Source organism: Gouania willdenowi, chromosome 18 (assembly GCF_900634775.1).
Source record: "Gouania willdenowi chromosome 18, fGouWil2.1, whole genome shotgun sequence".
Classification (NCBI taxonomy): Eukaryota; Metazoa; Chordata; class Actinopteri; order Blenniiformes; family Gobiesocidae; genus Gouania; species Gouania willdenowi.
This window is the reverse complement of record NC_041061.1, coordinates 19371173-19389099: the sequence shown is the minus strand read 5'-3', so window position 1 is coordinate 19389099 and position 17927 is coordinate 19371173. Positions and strand designations below refer to the sequence as shown.

Genomic DNA, 17927 nt, shown 5'->3' with positions numbered 1-17927 from the left:
CAGGCCAAGCACCCCGGGCCCCAGGAGCACCCCCCGGGAACAGGACCCCCCAAGGGCAAGCCCCCGGGCCAAGCCCCCCGGGACGCGCCCCCCACCCCGGCCCAGGACCCGGCCACAGCCCAGCAGAACCGCACAGCCCCAGACGGCACAAGGCCAGCAGCCCAGGGCCCGCCGTCCCCCGGACGGCGCAAGCCACGGGGCAGCGCCCCCCGCCGGCCCGCGAGCAACCGGCGACCCCCACCGCGGGGACGGAGGCACCCCAACGGCACACATCAAGTAAGGGACAGCAGCCCCCAGCCAAAGATGCCCCGGACCCACCCACCAGTCCGCAGATGGCAGGACGTACCCACCAGGCGGCCGAAAGCAACCTCAACCACCGGAACAGCTAGCGCCGCCCCCCCAGTAAACAGCATCATCCCGAGGCGCCAAACAACCCCGCCCCAACCCCGGTGAGGACACCAGCACCCCCCCAGCACACCCACCCCCCAAACCGGCGAGGCAGGCCGCCCCGGGCCCGCACACCGCGGGGCCCGCCCCCAAGGCCACCAGGAGACGAAACAAGCACCAAGCCACACCCAAGGGGGAGAGGCACCCCCGCGCCCCACCAGGCCGACACCGCCCGGAAAGACCCCGCAAGGAGAGACCCCGGCAAAGCCCCTCCGAGACCCACCGCCACGCCCGACCGCACCATCGTGATGTATTTTTACTCTATGCAGTGGCCCAGCCACCAACAGAGGGGCCAGGCCCCCACCGGAGAGGCCCAAATGTGTGTACCAACCCACCACCCTGTTATGGTGCCTCTCCATTCCCCAATGGAGAGGCACTTCCCGATCCCCTGTGTGAATGTGTGTGTTTGGTGAATGTATGGGGTGTGATTAAAAGAAGGGGGATGGAGGGGAGCGGTGCTCCCCATCCAGCCTCTGTGGATTTATGTGTATGTGGTGTAATAGGCCGGAGGGTGTAAGTGATAATACACCCTCCGGGGGGTGGCATGTTGAGATGTGATTAAAATTGGAGGGATTAGTAGGGCAACTAGGGTGGGAGTGCCGCCCCCACGCCACTACATAGTAACACAGGTGGCGGCCCCCTCCACCCCCAGCCCCACCATCCAGCCCCCCAAGGGTTGGGTATGGGTGTGTGGTGCATTTTGTGAGTGAGCCAGACCAGCTGGGAGTGTGGTGAAGTGAACATGTAGGAGGCCTGTCCGGTGTGAGCCGGGCCCGTCCGCATGGCGGGCCACGCGAGAGGGTAGATGGCGCAGACGGGCAAGTGGCACTGTGGGCCCCGGAGCAGCACAGCCAGAGACCCCCCCCCACGGCACCCCCCAGACCGCGCCGGCCCCGCGGAGCACGGCGACAACCCCCACCCCCGGGCACAGCCAGGCACCAACCCCATCCCCCGGCGCCCCAGGGGGCGACCCCCGCCGCACGCCGGCCCGGAGCAACGCCACCCCGCCGCCAAGGGGAGCGGCCGAGCAGGGGGGAGGCCCGCGCCAGCACAGGCCCACCCGGCGCCACGATACAACACTCTCCACCGGGAGGCGGCCCCGGCCCCCCCGACTAGAGAGGACGCCATCCACCGCCAAGCAGGGCCATCCCGCCAGCCACGGACCGGCAAGCCGGAGTACCGAAGCACCCCCAGCCCGGAACCGCCCCCCCACACCAACGGCGCCCATGGAGCCCCCCCCCCCCCACGGAGGCGATCCCCGACGACCCACGCACCGGCACGAGACACCCCCCCGACGACAGCCCACCCCGGACGACAGCGGGCCCGAGGCCACCAGCCCCGCCCCGCCCAAGGCTGCGCAGCGCCGCCACGAGCCGCGGCCGGTCCCCGGGCAGATGGCAGGAGAGCACTCCCCCGGAAACGTAGACCAAGGATCCGCCCCCGGGGCACCCCCGCCCCGGAATCGCGCCCACGGCGCCCGGTGCACCCAGCCAGCAGACCAGCCAATCCCGACAAGGATCCACCAGGCCAAGAACCACGCGCCGCGCCCCCGCACACCCACCCAATACGACCCCCGGGGAGACCCCATAGCACCCCCCACCCCACCCCTCTAGCCGTAACGGCCACACCCCGGCCATTGCGGTCAAACAAAAAGCCCCGGAGGGGGCCCCGCCTGGCTCGCCGCGCAAGCGACATCCCTGGCAAAGGCGCGCCCCAGGGAGCCAAGCCTAGGACCCGCAAGGGCCGACGGAGCAACCCACAGCCACACCCCGCCACCCAGCGACCCAGGAGGCAATCGCCGACCCCGGGCAGCAGCCACCCCCAAAGCCACCCCCACCCCGGATCCCCCCGGACCGGAGCCAAGGACCCCACCACCCCAGGCCCCCCCAACGAGACCAACTCAAAGTATTTGACATGTTAATGGAGTTTTGTTTTTGCCGCAGTCTGTTTTTCTTTTCCTTCAGGTTACTTTTATACTTTTCTATGTTTTCAGATCCAAGCTTTCGAAGGCGAAACTCTTCTTTCTCTAGACTTGTCAGTTCCTTCCATATTTGGCCTTGTAATGGAAGTTGCTGTTCTTTGAATGTCAAAGGGTCTTTAATATCTGCAGTGATGGCGTCAGCATGTTGTTTTGCTGTTTGACACTCAGGAGAGTCTTCATCAACCCAGATTCCCAGTTCATGGGCAACGTCAGCCATCTGCTCAATACTCATCTTTCTGTCTGTCTTGGAAATCATGTCACTGACTTCTTCCCTCAAAAAATTAACAACATCTACATCATTTACATTTTTGTTCCGAATGATGATGTTGTTTTTGGTCAGACCTAACTTCCTTGACACTTCTTTTAGAATTCTGACATTAATCTGTTTGTTATTGTTAAACACCAAAAAAGTCTGAGCCTTGTGGGTTCGGGTCGACAGCAGATTACTGGTACATTTGGCATCTAACTTGTCAAGAAAAACAAAAACTGCTGCAGATGTTTGACACAAAAATGCGTACTGTGTCTCAAAAGATTTAATGTCCCCACGAAGGTTAGCCACAGCCACTGGTTGACTGAAAATGTCAATGTTTTTGTTGCCACAAGGAAGGTACCAAGTAATTTCAGTCAACCCATTGGATATTCTGCGTGGACTGTTACCACATTCCATATTTCTGTGAACAAAGATGTCATGGTACTGCTGTGAGTTACTCAGCAGCTTGTTCAGGGTCTCTGACTTTGACAGGGAGCACTCACCCAGTCTCACAAAGGAGACCATTGGTAGATTAGAGAGGACTATTCTTTCTTCAGTGAAACCTTTGGAGTCTGAAAGAGCTTCAGGTCTATACTGCTTTACAATGTCTCTCATCGCCCACAGCATCAATGTGCACTGTTGACTGTCACAATTGGGAAGCAGCAGAGGCAAAGAAAACTGACACATTGACATTTTTAGAGCCATTTCCTGCTGAACAAACCCATCAGAACACAGAAAGAGAGCAGTGATCACATCTAGAGGATTTACCATGTCTTCTGATTTAGAGATTTCAAGCAGGTCTTCATAATCAATGTCTGTGGTCTTTGAAGCATCATCAGTGTTGGATCTTAACTGTTTCACATGTTTTATATTCCTTGCTGTCACATTAACCATCATTAATTTCTTCATAAAATACCATGGAAGGTCTGATTTACTTTTGTCTGGTTCTTCGTTTAATGTCTTGTCATCAATTTGACGTATTTTGCTAAGTGATAGCTTCTCTTTGCTGTGTCCTTCCAAACCAAGATCCTTCATAACGGTCATCAGGTTTGTCTCTAAAAATAAAAAAATAAAAAACATGAGGTTATATTTTATGGCAAGGCAAGGCAAATTTATTTGTATAGCGCATTTCATACACAAGGCAACTCAATGTGCTTTACATGATAAAACATTCAATTGTTTAAAATCAATAAGAACATTTAAAATCATCAGTAAAATCATCAACAAACACATTACATCAACAAGATGACCAAAAATCTCTCTCTCAATCATACGCAGTAGAGAAAAAAAGTGCCTTTAACTTTGATATAAAAATGTTCACATTGGATGCTGACTTCAGCTCTGCTGGCAGTTTGTTCCACTTCTTTGCAGCATAACAACTAAACGCAGCATCACCATTTACTGTGAGCTCTGGGCTCCACTATCTGACCTGTGTCCATGGATCTGAGAGACCTGCTGGGTTCATACCTGACTAACATGTCACTGATGTATTCTGGACCAAACACATTCACAGATTTATTCACCAGCAGTAGAACTTTAAAGTCTATTCTGAGGCTGACTGGGAGCCAGTGTAAAGACTTTAAAAATGGAGTAATGTGTTCTGATCTCTTTGTTCTGGTTAAGACCTGAGCTGCAGCGTTCTGAACCAGCTGTAGCTGTTTGACGCTCTTTTGGGGGATTCCTGTCAGAAGACCATTACAATAGTCCAGTCTGCTGGAGATAAAAGCATGGACCAGTTTCTCCTGATCTTTCTGAGTCATTAAACCTTTCACTCTGGAGATGTTCTTTAGGTGGTAAAAGGCTGTTTTTTTGATATATTTGATCTGACTGCTGAAGGTAAGCTCTGAGTCAATCATAACACCAAGGTTTTTGACTTGGTCTTTAGCTTTTAAAGATCGAGACTCAAGATAATTGCTGACAGCAGTCCTATTTTCCTTGTTACCAAAGACAATCACCTCCATCTTGTCATGGTTTAGTTGAAGGAAGTTTTCACTCATCCAGCAGTTTACTTTTTCTAAACAGTCACACAACACCTCAATGGGACCATAGTCATCTGGGTTCAGTGATAGATATAGTTGTGTGTCATCTTCGTAGCTCTGATAATCAACCTTACAGTTCTGTAAAATTTGTCCTAAAGGAAGCATATAAAGGCTAAACAGAAAAGGTCCAAGAACAGAGCCCTGAGAAACCCCACAGGACATTGGTAATCTGTCAGATTCAAAGTTTCCAATGCTTACAAAATAGCTTCGCTCCTCCAAGTAGGACTTAAACCATTGCATTACTTTTCCATTTAGTCCAACCCATGTTTGCAATCTGTGCAACAAAATTGTATGATCTACAGTGTCAAATGCAACACTTAGATCCAATAGAATGAGAACAGATACTTTTCCTGAATCAGTGTTCAACCGTATGTCATTGATCACTTTGATCAGAGCAGTTTCAGTGCTGTGATGAGAACGAAAAGCTGACTGAAATTTATCAAATATTTTGTTGAATGTTAAGAATTGACTCAGTTGGTTGAAGACCACCTTCTCAATGATCTTGGCCATGAATGGAAGGTTGCTGATTGGTCTATAGTTAGCCAGTATAGAGGGATCCAGTGTTCTCTTTTTTAACAGAGATTTCACAGCAGCTACTTTCAGGGATTTTGGTACGGTGCCTGATTGGAATGAGCAGTTAATTATCTGACACAAATCAGTGACAATTGACTTTACAAAAGTTTTAAAGAAGTTTGAGGGTATTGTGTCAAGGCAACACGTTGATGAATTCAGCTGCTGTACAGTCTCCTCTATTGTTTTTGGGTTCACTGTAATAAACTCTAACATTGTAGTTGACTCATCCCTCAGTGGTTGAAGCTGTTCAAGCTTTTTGTTATTTTGCTGGTTTGTTCTGATGTTTGACCTTATTGATTGTATTTTTTCATTGAAATATACAGCAAATTCATTGCATTTTCCAGCTGACAGTAATTCAGGGGCTATCTGATCTGGGGGGGTTGTGAGCTTTTCAATTACAGAAAACAACGTGCGAGAGTTGTTGACATTTTTGGCAATAATTACAGAAAAGTATTGCTGCCTTGCTTTGAACTAGCCATCATTGAATTTTCGCAGACTTATTTTGTATAGTTCTAGATGAATTTGGAGTTTTGTTGATCTTCATTTACGCTCAGCTCTTCTGCATTATCTCAGTCCTCCTCCAAAGTGTTTTCTGTGTGTTTGGTTTTCTCTTAATTTTGATTGGAGCCACCACCTCTATGACATTACAGACTTTTGTATTAAACTCATCCAGAAGATCATCAACTGTCTCAGCACTCAATGTTGGTGTCATTGCTATGGCTTCCATAAACTGTGCACTTGTGTTCTCATTTATGTACCTTTTCTTTAAACACACATAACTAGGGGGAACAGATGTTACAGTCTCTAGGTAAAAAAAGACAGAAATGATCAGATAGAGCTAAGTCTCTTACATCAACAGCAGAGATATCAACACCTTTAGAGATAACCAGATCCAAAGTGTGACCTTGAGTGTGTGTCGGACCAGTCACATGTTGTGTAAGACCAAAAGTATCCATTAAAGCATACAGTTCTTTGGCAGTATTGTCCATGTTATTGTCTACATGAATATTTAAGTCACCTGTTAATATTAAAAAGTTATATTCAGTGCATACAACTGACAGCAGTTCAGCAAACTCATCCATGAATTCTCCAGAATATTTTGGGGGTCTATAAACGACTAAGAACAGAACTCTTGAATCACCCTTCAGTAAGAATGACATATATTCAAAGGAGATAAAATCACCAAATGTTATTTCTTTGCACTGAAATATTGATTTAAAAATGGCAGCAACTCCACCACCTTTCCTGCAAGTACAACACTTATTTAGAAAAATAAAGTCTTGTGGTGCACTTTCATTGAGAATAGTATTACTGATACCATCATTCAACCATGTTTCATTAAGAAATAAAAAGTCCAAGTGATGTGTCAAAATACTATCATTAATTAGTAGTGACTTGTTAACAAGAGATCTAACATTAAGAAGAGCTCATTTTAAAGACTTTACTGGAGACACTGGTGGACTTTTTGGATGACATGTTATAGGAGTCAAATTTTTATCTCTATAAAGCTTTTTGCTTTTCTTTAATTTCACAATTTTACCTGTGTTACCTGTCACCACAGGAATTAAAGAAGCTGCATTAACTCCATAAGGCCCTGACTTTTTCTGGTTGTTCCTAAAAATAGAGATATTGCAGTCTGGACCCAGCACACATCAGACCTGTGTCGCTCTGAGATGAACACAGCTGGCCTGAGGAGAAGAGTGATCCTGGGCCTGGTATCGTCGAGGAGGGATGGGTGGTGCAGATTGGTTCTTTAGAGGAGATAAGACAGGACCATGGTGGGGTAAAGGGTGGGGTGTCAGTCTTGTGCCAGCCAGAACCAGCTCGTTCATCTGGGCAGTTAAATCCAAGAAGGCAGGGGTAGAAGAGAAGCTGGATGAGGTGGAAGTAGGTGAACTTTGGGGTGAAGCAGGTGGGACCTGAGATGTGGGGGTTGGGTTGACCTCTTCATTTTGGCGATTTTGATTTGTTGCTGGAATCTCATCGACTCCATGTTCTTTCCTTGTTGTTTTGTTCTCGATGGTACATGTTGTCCTCTGTCTTTATCAGAACTGATAGCAGTGTGACTGGTGAAGTAAAACAAGTTGGATGTGAAGAGTTTTACTCCTGCCTTGTTTAGACACAGTCCATCTGCTCTAAAAAGATGATGACGTTCCCAAAAAATAGGAAAATTTTCTATAAAATTTAGTGAAAGGGCAGCACAAGCCGAAGACAAAAATTTATTCAAAGAGTAAATCCTTGAGAATTTCAGATCTCCTTTGCGGACTGGAGGTATCGGGCCACTGATGAACACTTTAGGCCGTAAACAGCTCACAGTTTTGAGCAGATGGGTGAAATCCTGCTTTAACACCTCAGACTCCTCCTTGGCTAAATCATTTAACCCAAAATGAATAACAACATTTTTCAAATGTGGGTAATCTGCAACAATATGCAAGATTTTGTCAGCCAGGTCTGATACTGTGTCATTAGGTAAGCAGATCACTTTCACGTTGCTGCTAAACATCTTCTGAGCATCTTTAACAGAAACGTCTCCCACTATCAATGTGTGAGGTTGTTGCTTTGGCCTACCATGTCGCTTTTGTTTTCCTGAAGCACTTTCAGTCTTCGCAGTTCCAGAAGGTTGTGTGTTGACCTCATTAGAGCCAGATCCTAGGTCATTCAGCAGTGGGGCAAATCGATTACCCAGTTCTACATGAAACTGGGTTTGTGACTTGTTGATACTCCTGCCTTTAACAGATGTCCACTTTTGTGCCTGGGCAGACAAGGGAGTTGATGTTGAGGCTGCAGTCTGCGAAGCCAGTGCAGGCCAGTCCGTCTCATTATTGATATCAGGGCGCTTTGCTCGGCCCGTTAGCCTTTGAAGTGGATATGACTTTTTCTTAGGCTTAGCTCCCAGAGTATACCAGGGAGGACTCGCACCTGTTGGCTTATCCTCCCTAGGTCGGATAGCTTTGTTAGCACGGGCTGGTAGCAAGTTAGCTTTATCCACTCCGCTGTTTTGAAACAGTCGTATCATTATCATATCCACAGTGTCCATTAACCTCAATGTTTACTTGTATTCCTCGCACTGTAGTCTCCAGTTCAGTAATCTTTTGGAGAAGACTGCTGTATTCTTTTGTGGAAAGAGCCATTCTTCAGCTAGTTAGCTTGCTACTTGTAGCTAGCTAGCTTGCTACTTAGCTTTCCAATTGAGCCAGCAAATAAAAAAGCAGTAGATGATTACCTCAGAGCCAGAGTCAGATGGTAAATGATAGTTTGATGTTGAGGTATCGTATCATTACTCAGAAGAAAAAGTTCATGTTTAGTAAATAAATTCCTCTGTGAGCTCCGCTCTGCTCTTTTGCATACATTTTAACTAATGTTTCTTCGACTTCAATAGTATCTATACCCCAAACCGACTTTTTCTGATACATTTGGGTATTAAGTAGTGCTGTTTATTAATCCTTGTCCCAATCTTCACATTTACTAAAAGTATTTTCATTTTGCGTATTTAGCGTATTTTGTTGTAAAATGTCAGTCACTGCCCTCTCAGGGTTGAATTTTGCTATTGGCTGAGACGGATTATTGTGACCATCGCGCGTCCCCGACTTTCACTGTTGGCCCCGCCCCTCCTATAAATGCTCATCACAGCCCACAGTGAGTGGAACCTCACTGCTCCTTGTAAAGCAGCCCGGTTCAGCGGTGATGTTTTTGACCTTGTGCTTCTATAAAGCACAGTCTTCTCATTCAATGGAAAAAAAAACTATCCTGAGACCCGGCAATAAATGTGACCAATGATGCCTGGTCTGTTTGTAATCTTTATTTACTTTATCGTAATTTTTAGCATTCTGTGACGTCAGATGAACTGTCAGTTTGCAAATGATATGTCCAAAACACACAATGGTTGATTTCTGGAGAAGTAAACTTAACAAATGGTATTGAATTTAAGCACGAGTTGTAGATAGAAATTTCACTTGTTACAGAATTTGTCACAACACCTTTCTGTGACTACCATTATGAATAGGTAGAGCAGGGTCGATCCATGTCTTAGGCACACTGAACATTTTTTGTTTGATCAGATGAATACTTTTTGAGATATGGCCAATTTAGTGAGGGGGTAAATGTTGATTTTTGCGCTTTCTAATTCTTCTTCCATTTTCAGCTTCCAATATCTCAGGAACTACACCACATAGGAAACTGAAATTTTGGATAGTAATAGATCTCTTAGAATATACAATCTGCTTAATATCAGGAGCTAATCAGATCATGTGATAAATTACACTCACTATGAATTGTTTTAGATACATTTGTGTCTTTAGTTTGATGATGTACAATGGAGTTACTGTTATGTGAAAGTCTTAATAGATTTGGCTTTTGTGTGAATATAAGTTAATTCCAAGAAGATTAAAAAAAGGTTCATTAATAAACCATTGGTGTCACTGTAAACAGAGGATGGAAATGCAACTTTGAGTAGACAAATTATCCATTTCTTGTTTTTTTTTCTGACATTTTTTCATGTTCAGATTCAGGATATTTCCATGTGTAATAATTTCACATTGTCACTTTCTTTCAATGTGTTCAGTTTATGCTGGGCTGAACATGACATGATACATCTAAATAAAACATATTAACACACTAAAAAAAACAATTAGTTTAGATTAGATTTTTTTTTTTTTTTTTTACATTGACATGAAAATTTTTTTAAAACTGTGTGTTTGTATTGAGTCAGTGACACTGATTAAAAATCACACAGTGCTGCTTTGTGGCCTGTGTGATGTTTGCACATTAATGGCAGAACAGTGACATCTATTGGATCTGGGAGGTAACATCAGTTACAGTTTCAGTGAGTTTGTCAACATGTCCTTCAGACAATAAACCTGATACTGTGAAGTACGTTATTGTGAGTCTGGTCTATAATAAATAATGCACAGACATTACAGCCTGCTGTGTCTCACTTGATAGGAAACCAAATATTTAACAACCACTGCAAATTAAATGCAGACAATTCTGCATGTTTAAACTGAATAAAACCAAGCTGACCTTTAACATCTGTAGCAATGAGTTGACTGTCAGCATCACTGGTAGAAGATGGAGGTGAAAGAGGATCTTTTGGGTCATCAGCATGAAGATTAGCGGAGACATTTCCGGCGCCGACTCCCTTCATAGATGTGGGACACAAAATTACATTTTATACAGTGAGAAAACTGGTAACATTTTGTAACATGTTTAAAGAAACTATTTACCTCTGTAGCATGGAATTGGGCCTTTGAACCTTCGTCCTTATCTGAACATATAAGAAAAATCATTATTAAAACCCTTTGAAAAGTCTGCACCAGGGCCAAGTTTTTTAAAAGGTGTAATCTGGATAAAAATGATCTGGCTTCAAAAAATCCCCTTTTTTTGCAATTCCAGATTAAAGTGATTTTGTGGATTTTGTCCTAGGTTTTTCAAACTACGATCATTCTATCCAGATACCACAAGATCAGGATTACAGAATCAAGATTACCTGTTGTTTACATTATTATGACACAAACACTGTTCAACAACCAGTACAGAGAAAGTTAAGACATTTTGCATGTTTAAACTGATTACCTTGACCTTTAATATCTGCAGTATTCTCTTGATTGTCAGTATCACATGTAATGACTGAGGTTATAAAGGATCCTTAAGTCTTCAGAGTCAAAATTAGCAACACATTCTCTTCCCCAACTCATCACATATTGACGATTGGTCAGGACCCCTTAGCGTAGGTGTTCGACACACGAGGTACCCCTTTGGAGTTCATTTTCGATGCTGAGAGTCCTTAAAATGCTTGTAATTTGTTCCGCCCAGTCTTTTCATTGGGCTGACGTCAGGTCAAGTGACTGTGGGCTCCTCAATAAAAAATTCACAAACTTAGTGGATGTTGTAATTCTTTTGATGAAACCTTTCTTGTTTTCATCTCCTAAACATGGTTGTTGATCAGGCAGCTTCTCCTCTGGTGTTAAATCCTGGAGACCTCACCCACAATAAAAGTGGACCCACGCAGAAACAACAGGCTGTGTTTATTTTGGAGAACTGTACTTTAACTACCTGCACTGTAAACATAAACCTCCCTACCTGTCCCGGTCCCGGTGTCGGACGATACACAGAACTTAACAAGCAGACACATCTGCTCAACTGACGCGCACGCAAGCGCATCAGCACTTTTCTTGCTTTATTTTTTTTATTTTTATCTATACTTTATATTAATTCCCATTTTATGTGTTTCTACACCTCGTTTCTACCACTGTGTTGGTCAAAGCTTATAAATAAGAAATACTACACGTCTTTTTTTTTTTAAATATTCATATAAGGGGGCCGCTAGAGAGCAGGGAATGGAGTAGGACACGTGGGTAGAAGCTCCCGCAGGCTTTGTTTAAAATCCCTTTTTGTTGGCCTATTATTTTAAATATTTTTGAAGCCACAATGAGTTTTGGAACTGACTTTTGTAGTTTGCAACTTTTGACCGAGTAAATATGCAGAAAGACTCCACTGAGCCTCGGAAAACTACCCGGCAGACGCGGCCTGCAGTGCACACTAAGACCACGAGCTCCGGTGCGTCTGCTTCACCTGAGGACTCCGCCTCCTCGACTGGAACTCGCAACGTGGATGCACTGAAACTGGAGATATTAACGTCTTTAAGACAAGACGTTGTGGCTATCTTTAAAAGCGAAATGCGAGCTGCATTGGGTTACGGCCTGGCTACGATAAAAACTGACTTACAATCGGTGAAAATGCAACTTGCAAATGATAAAGCATACCGAGCTAGCCACGCTCAAAGGTACTGTGGGAAACATGGAGGTGTCACTCTCTGGCTGCACGGATGATGTTGTTTAGTTCAACACCAAGCTAACGAGTTTAGCAGCCCAGGTTTCCAGGCTGGAGAGTAAGTGCGATGAGCTGGAGTCTAGGTCACGTTGGAATAATATCAGGCTCGTTGGCGTCGCGGAGGAAGTGGTTGCGGATACTACCACCGTCGCTGCTCTCCTCATGCAGGCATTCAAGTTGGATAAGGAGCCACTTCTGGACCATGCACACCGAAACACTCACCCTAAGCCACGACCGGGGGATAATAGACCGCGTCCCATCATTGCCAGGTTTAATTACTACGGTGATTGTGCGGATGTGCTACGGCACGCGAGAGAGGCTCAACATATTGTTGTTGGCGGTGCAAGGATCTCCGTCTTCCCCGACCATACTGCAAAGGTGGCCCGGGCCCGGGCTGCCTTTAACGATGTTCGGAGGCAGCTGCGCGGGATGGAGGGGGTGAGATATGGCCTGTTCTTTCCAGCCCGCCTTCGGATCAGTCACGGTGGGGTGGTGAAGAACTTTGTTTCAGCAGAGGACGCCATGGCCTACGCCAAGAAGATAAACACTGCCTGATGTATCCAATAATTACGGTGCAGTACTATCAGTAGAGCCACAGAGCTCCATGCTGCTGGTTTTGTTATGTATATTGTTGACTTGATGGTTTTGTTATGTTTATATTTTAAGCTTTATAACCAAATTTGTCCATGTTCGCTATCAATAGGGCTCTTTTGCACACAGTTATTTTGCCTTCAAGTACTAAGTTTTGAAATATTCCGTCCTGGCTCTTTTCAGTTAACTTTGGAAATTATCCTTTTTACTATTCATTCACACTTAAATGTTTAATTCTAACTTAAATCCCATCACTTGGGCAAGCCAATTCGTTTTCTTAGATGGAATATACGTGGCATGGGCAGTCCAACCAAAAGGGCAAGGGTTTTTAGTCATTTAAAACGGCTTAATTCTGACATAATTTTTTTTTACAGGAAACCCATCTTAGACTTAAAGATCATTACAGGCTCCAGTCTCCCTGGGCAGGTCAGACCTACCACTCTAATTTCAACTCTAAAGCTCGAGGTGTTGCAATTATGTTTAATAAAAGGATCTACTGAGATTATTTGCTGATAAGGATGGTAGATATATTATAGTAGCAGGCATACTTATGCAAACAAAAGTGGTATTTGTTAATGTTTATGCGCCAAACTTTGATGATGTAAATTTTTCTAACCGATTACTTAGTGATATTCCTTATTTAAACACTCATTTGTTGATTTTTTGGGGGTGATTTGAATTGTGTGTTTGACCCTGCACTGGATCTTTTTCTGACTTCATGACCCAATCTGGTCTGGTTGACCCTTGGAGATCCCGTCATCCCTTGGTGAATAAGTTTTTCCTTCTTTTCCCCAGTGCATCAGTCATATTCAATAGAGCATTTTTTTGTAGACAATAGACTCAACTTGTGTGTCGTTTCCTCTGATTATTCAAATATTTTAATATCTGATGATGCTCCTTTGCATCTAGATATTCAGTTTTTAATGTATAAACCTACACCCCCTCTTTGGAGGTTTAACTCTTTATAATTGGCAGACAATACATTTTGTGAATTCATTTCAAAATCTATTCGTGACTTCCTGGCCATTAATCAAAATGAATCCACTGCTAATTCATTACTCTGGGAGTCACTAAAGGCTTTTCTTAGAGAGCAGATTATTTCATTCTCTTTTCACTCCAACAAGAAACAAAATGCCAGACTCACAGAATTAACATCTTCTATTGGTGACCTTGATCCAGAGTGCGCCTCTAACCCTACTCAAGAATTACTTAAGAAGCGTCTAAATCTTAAAACAGAGTTTGATCTCATCTCTTAATTGTTTTATTATTGCAGTGAAATAAATACATTTATTTATTGCATAATCGTGACCATCACCAGCCCTCCCTAAGAAAGGGTAAGAGTTAATTATTTTGTTGAAAGTGTAATGTGATGCTACAGTTGTGAATATTGTGTTGTTGGGTGTAATCTATTAGGTCATTCTATACATTCATATTGGTATCTGTGTGGTGTTAGTATCATGATACACTGCAAATAGAGAGATGTCATCATGATTTTTTGCCTACAGCGGCAAAACTTTGTATGCTGGCTCTACCCCCATGGAAGATGATGCTCAACGCACAGTGTGTGTTCTGCCTGTGGGAGTGGTGGCCCTGATAGGTTTTGGTTTTCTTAGCATTTATGGATTTAGTTTTCTCTAATAACTTCAGACACAACTCCTGCCTTGCCTGTCTGCCTCCTCCTTACCTCTGTGCTTGGGTCCTCGTCCTCCAAACACTTTACCTCTCATCCTTGACTCAAGGCTTGAGGAAGAATCATCTTCTAATTCCTTTTTATTAAAAAAATTTAAAAAAAAAAAAAAAAAAAAGGGAGAGAGGAGGAAAAGGTGTTTAAGAGAAAAAAAAAAAAAACAATGTACATTTATGATAAAAAAATATAACAGAATTTTTTTTTTTACCATTGTTGTGGTTGTACACAGTCGTCTTTATTTTGTTCTATTCAGCATTTCAAACCGCTTTTTTCTGAACATAGCAGGAGATTAGCAATTAATATTTTATTTCAGTGTAAGGTTGCAGAAATTCAAATGTCCTGATCCATTAAAGAAACTTCAATACAACAAGATACACAAACACGTTGCTAACACATTGTATGAAAAAACCCAGGATTAATTTATCATATAAATGTATCAATTCTGGGCACTTTAAAGCTGCAGTATGTAGAATTATGAGAATTGTATAGAAAACAACCACACTCACTCTACCCTCCCTGAGTTAGATTATCCTCAGTGTTTGTTTCCCATTCAGACAGCAGAGCAGAGTTTTAGCTTTTTTTTTTCCAACCTTTGCAACATTTCCTAAGTTGTATGTTTTTGTCTGTGTTTGTGTTCCTAGTGATTTTAGTTGCAAGCTCTATCATTCATTATATATGCTTCCACTAGGTAACATTATCAGAGAACGTGATTTAAATTTCCATTGCTATGCGGATGATACACAGCTTTATCTCTCAATGAAATCAGATGAAAATCATCAGTTATTAAAACTCCAGACTTGTTTTAAATACATCACATCCTGGATAAGCTGTAACTTTCTCCTTCTTACCAGGATAAAACCAAAGTGATTCCAGTGTCTCTGGATGACATTACTCTGTCATCCAGCACCACAGTAAAACACTTAGGCATTATCTTTGATACTGACTTATCTTTTAACTCTCATAATAAACAAATCTCAAGGACAGCTTTCTTCCACCTCCGTAATATCTCTAAAATCAGAAATATCCCAGAGTGATACTGAAAAACTAATCCATGCATTTGTTACATCTAGACTAGATTATTGTAACTCTCTACTTTCAGGATGTCCCAATATCTTACTAAAAAGTCTCCAGTTAATTCAGAATGCTGCAGCTAGAATACTAACAGTTACTAACAGGAGAGAGCATATTTCTCCAGTATTGGCTTCCCTTCATTGGCTTCCTGTAAAATCTAGAATGGAGTTTAAAATCCTCCTGCTAACATACAAAGCTCTACATGATCAAGCTCCTGTATATCTTAGAGACCTGTTAGTGCCCTATCGTCCAGGCAGATCACTCCGCTCTCAGTTTGCTGACCTTCTAGAAGTTCCTAACATGTCTAGAAGTAGAACAGGAGGAAGAGCTTTCAGCTACCAGGCTCCTCGCCTTTGGAACCAGCTCCCAGTCTCAGTATGGGAGGCTGCTACTCTCTCTACCTTTAAGGCTAAACCCAAAACCTGCTTATATGCTGAAGCGTATACCGTATAATCTTTAAAAGTCCTTCTAGAGCAGCCAGGAGATAATTAAACACACCCGTTCATGTGAACACACCCAAAACATTTTTGTTGGGTCACGGAATTTGTTGCAACACCTGATATACTGTGGGCTTAGTCAGATTGGTCAAAATAGCGTAAATGTTGCAGTGATTGGACAGAATTAAAGGGCCACAAAGAATTTGTAGGGATTAACTGAATTTGCATTAAAAGTTGTGATCGCAACATTGCAATTTCCTGAGGGTCTGAAAATTAAGCAGTATAGCATTGAGAATAGTGATAAACAAAGATGCGCGCATCACACACACACACACACACACACACACACACACACACACACACACACACACACACACAGACTTTCATGAATATAAATGTTTTGAGATTAGATATCAGAGAAACTCAAGATCGAGGTCTATGTTTTGAAGGTAAAGAATTCATCTATGGCTCTAAAATATACTGTTTTGCATCTCAAAAGCCCTAAATTCAAATATCTATAAATGTACCTTAAAGAGAGAATTCCTCTGTGGTCAGTGGTCCTTTCATTGAAGAGGTTTCTGGTTGACTCTACATTATACAATAAAAATATCCTTGCTGGTTGTTGGAGACAATAATCAACTGTGTGACTAGAGTTGTGTGTAATAAATATATTCCTGTGTGGGTGGAGACAAATGTCAGACCCAGCTGTCAGCCAATACTGTCATAAGGTAGATTTAAAAAAAACATACAAGATTATCAGGTCTGTGGTTGATTTTTTTGTGTGCTCTCCTTTGATAGTAAATAATGAGTAGATAGACAGTTGTCCTCTTTGTAAAAACATCATCCTTCCCTGACTTTCTTTTGTTCACCATGTATTAGGTTCATAAAAATATAAAAGTTTAACCTTTATAGTTTTGTATGTTTGAGGTGTTGTCTTTATATACCAGACCTGAAAACATTTTGTTCAGTTCTCTCTGTCCTCCTGCCTTAAGTTACCTTCAATAGGACTCATACTCCCACACTTTAAGACCCCTGGACTAGATGATAAATAATGTATCTACCATACTGGTTAATCAGTTAAAAGTCAATAACTAGTCCCGAGGCCTCACTGGGTTTCAAGTTCGAGTTTTCTGGATTACATGCTTTACTTCAATCAACTAAAAGTTAGTTGTTTTCATATTGTCTCTGTGTATGGACAGATTACATCTCCAGAAACTATGAAAATGTGAAGACGATCTTCAAAAATGACACCATGAACAGGTTGCTTTTTCACCAGTAAACTGCTGGACGAGATGAAGAACTGATCATTTTATCACCTTGATTTTGATTGGTTCATCATTGACTATACTTGTAAATACCTGTATGCTTATATTTTCATGTATATTTATATCTTATGTTAGTATTATTATAATCAATGTTTCTGACTCATTGTATGTATCTTGTCTGGTGTTGTTTCAACTTTGCTGTAATTTCTTCATTTTGAGAGCCATTGTAGTGAAATCTATTGGTTTTATTGATGTATTTATTATTATTGCTTGCTATCTATAGATCTTGCTAGATGTCTAAATCTCATCCCAGTTTGTTACTTATTTCTCCTCAGTTCCTTTATTCTGTTTTTATAACTTTGAACTACAGAATCAGAGGAAACAACATTCCCAGTTTATGTATTAAATGTATTTCTACTCAGTCTTTTGCAGTATCTACAGAAACATCAAGCTAAGCCTTTTGACTTCAGTTCACTTATATCAGTGACTCATAGAAAGCCTGTTTTTGTGAAAAGAGGTCCTCACATTTCAGGTTGGTGCTGCTGTCATTGTGCTGTATTTGCTCCAACATATTGATGCAAAATGTGTTTTATTATCACAAACTAAATTATTTGTCCTTGTTTGGATTAATTTGATATGTTTTTACCTTATTTTGCAAAGTTACAGCCTTGTTTGCAATTATCATAGTTGTCTTTGTCAGTTGTTTGTTCAGCTCTATAAAAACTCAGTGAGGGAGTGACTGCTGACAGAATGATGCT

At 42.7% G+C, this 17927-nt stretch overlaps 1 protein-coding gene across 4 annotated transcripts in view; it reads right to left on the bottom strand.

Annotated features, from left to right (window-relative positions):
* LOC114480636 (interferon-induced very large GTPase 1-like) overlaps window positions 1-17927 on the bottom strand; it is a 691281-nt gene that overhangs the window by 360404 nt on the left and 312950 nt on the right. Inside the window, exons 29-32 of one of the 4 annotated variants that reach the window (XM_028474953.1) lie at window positions 10868-10888; window positions 10513-10553; window positions 10310-10427; window positions 2344-3733 (exon numbers count right to left, since the gene is read on the bottom strand). The exons of 2 other annotated variants lie outside the window; for them this stretch is intronic. In XM_028474953.1, coding sequence (XP_028330754.1) covers window positions 2344-3733; window positions 10310-10427; window positions 10513-10553; window positions 10868-10888 — 1570 coding nt within the window. The remainder of the gene's footprint in view (window positions 1-2343; window positions 3734-10309; window positions 10428-10512; window positions 10554-10867; window positions 10889-17927) is intronic. One more of the 4 variants, XM_028474952.1, reaches the window with a different exon arrangement.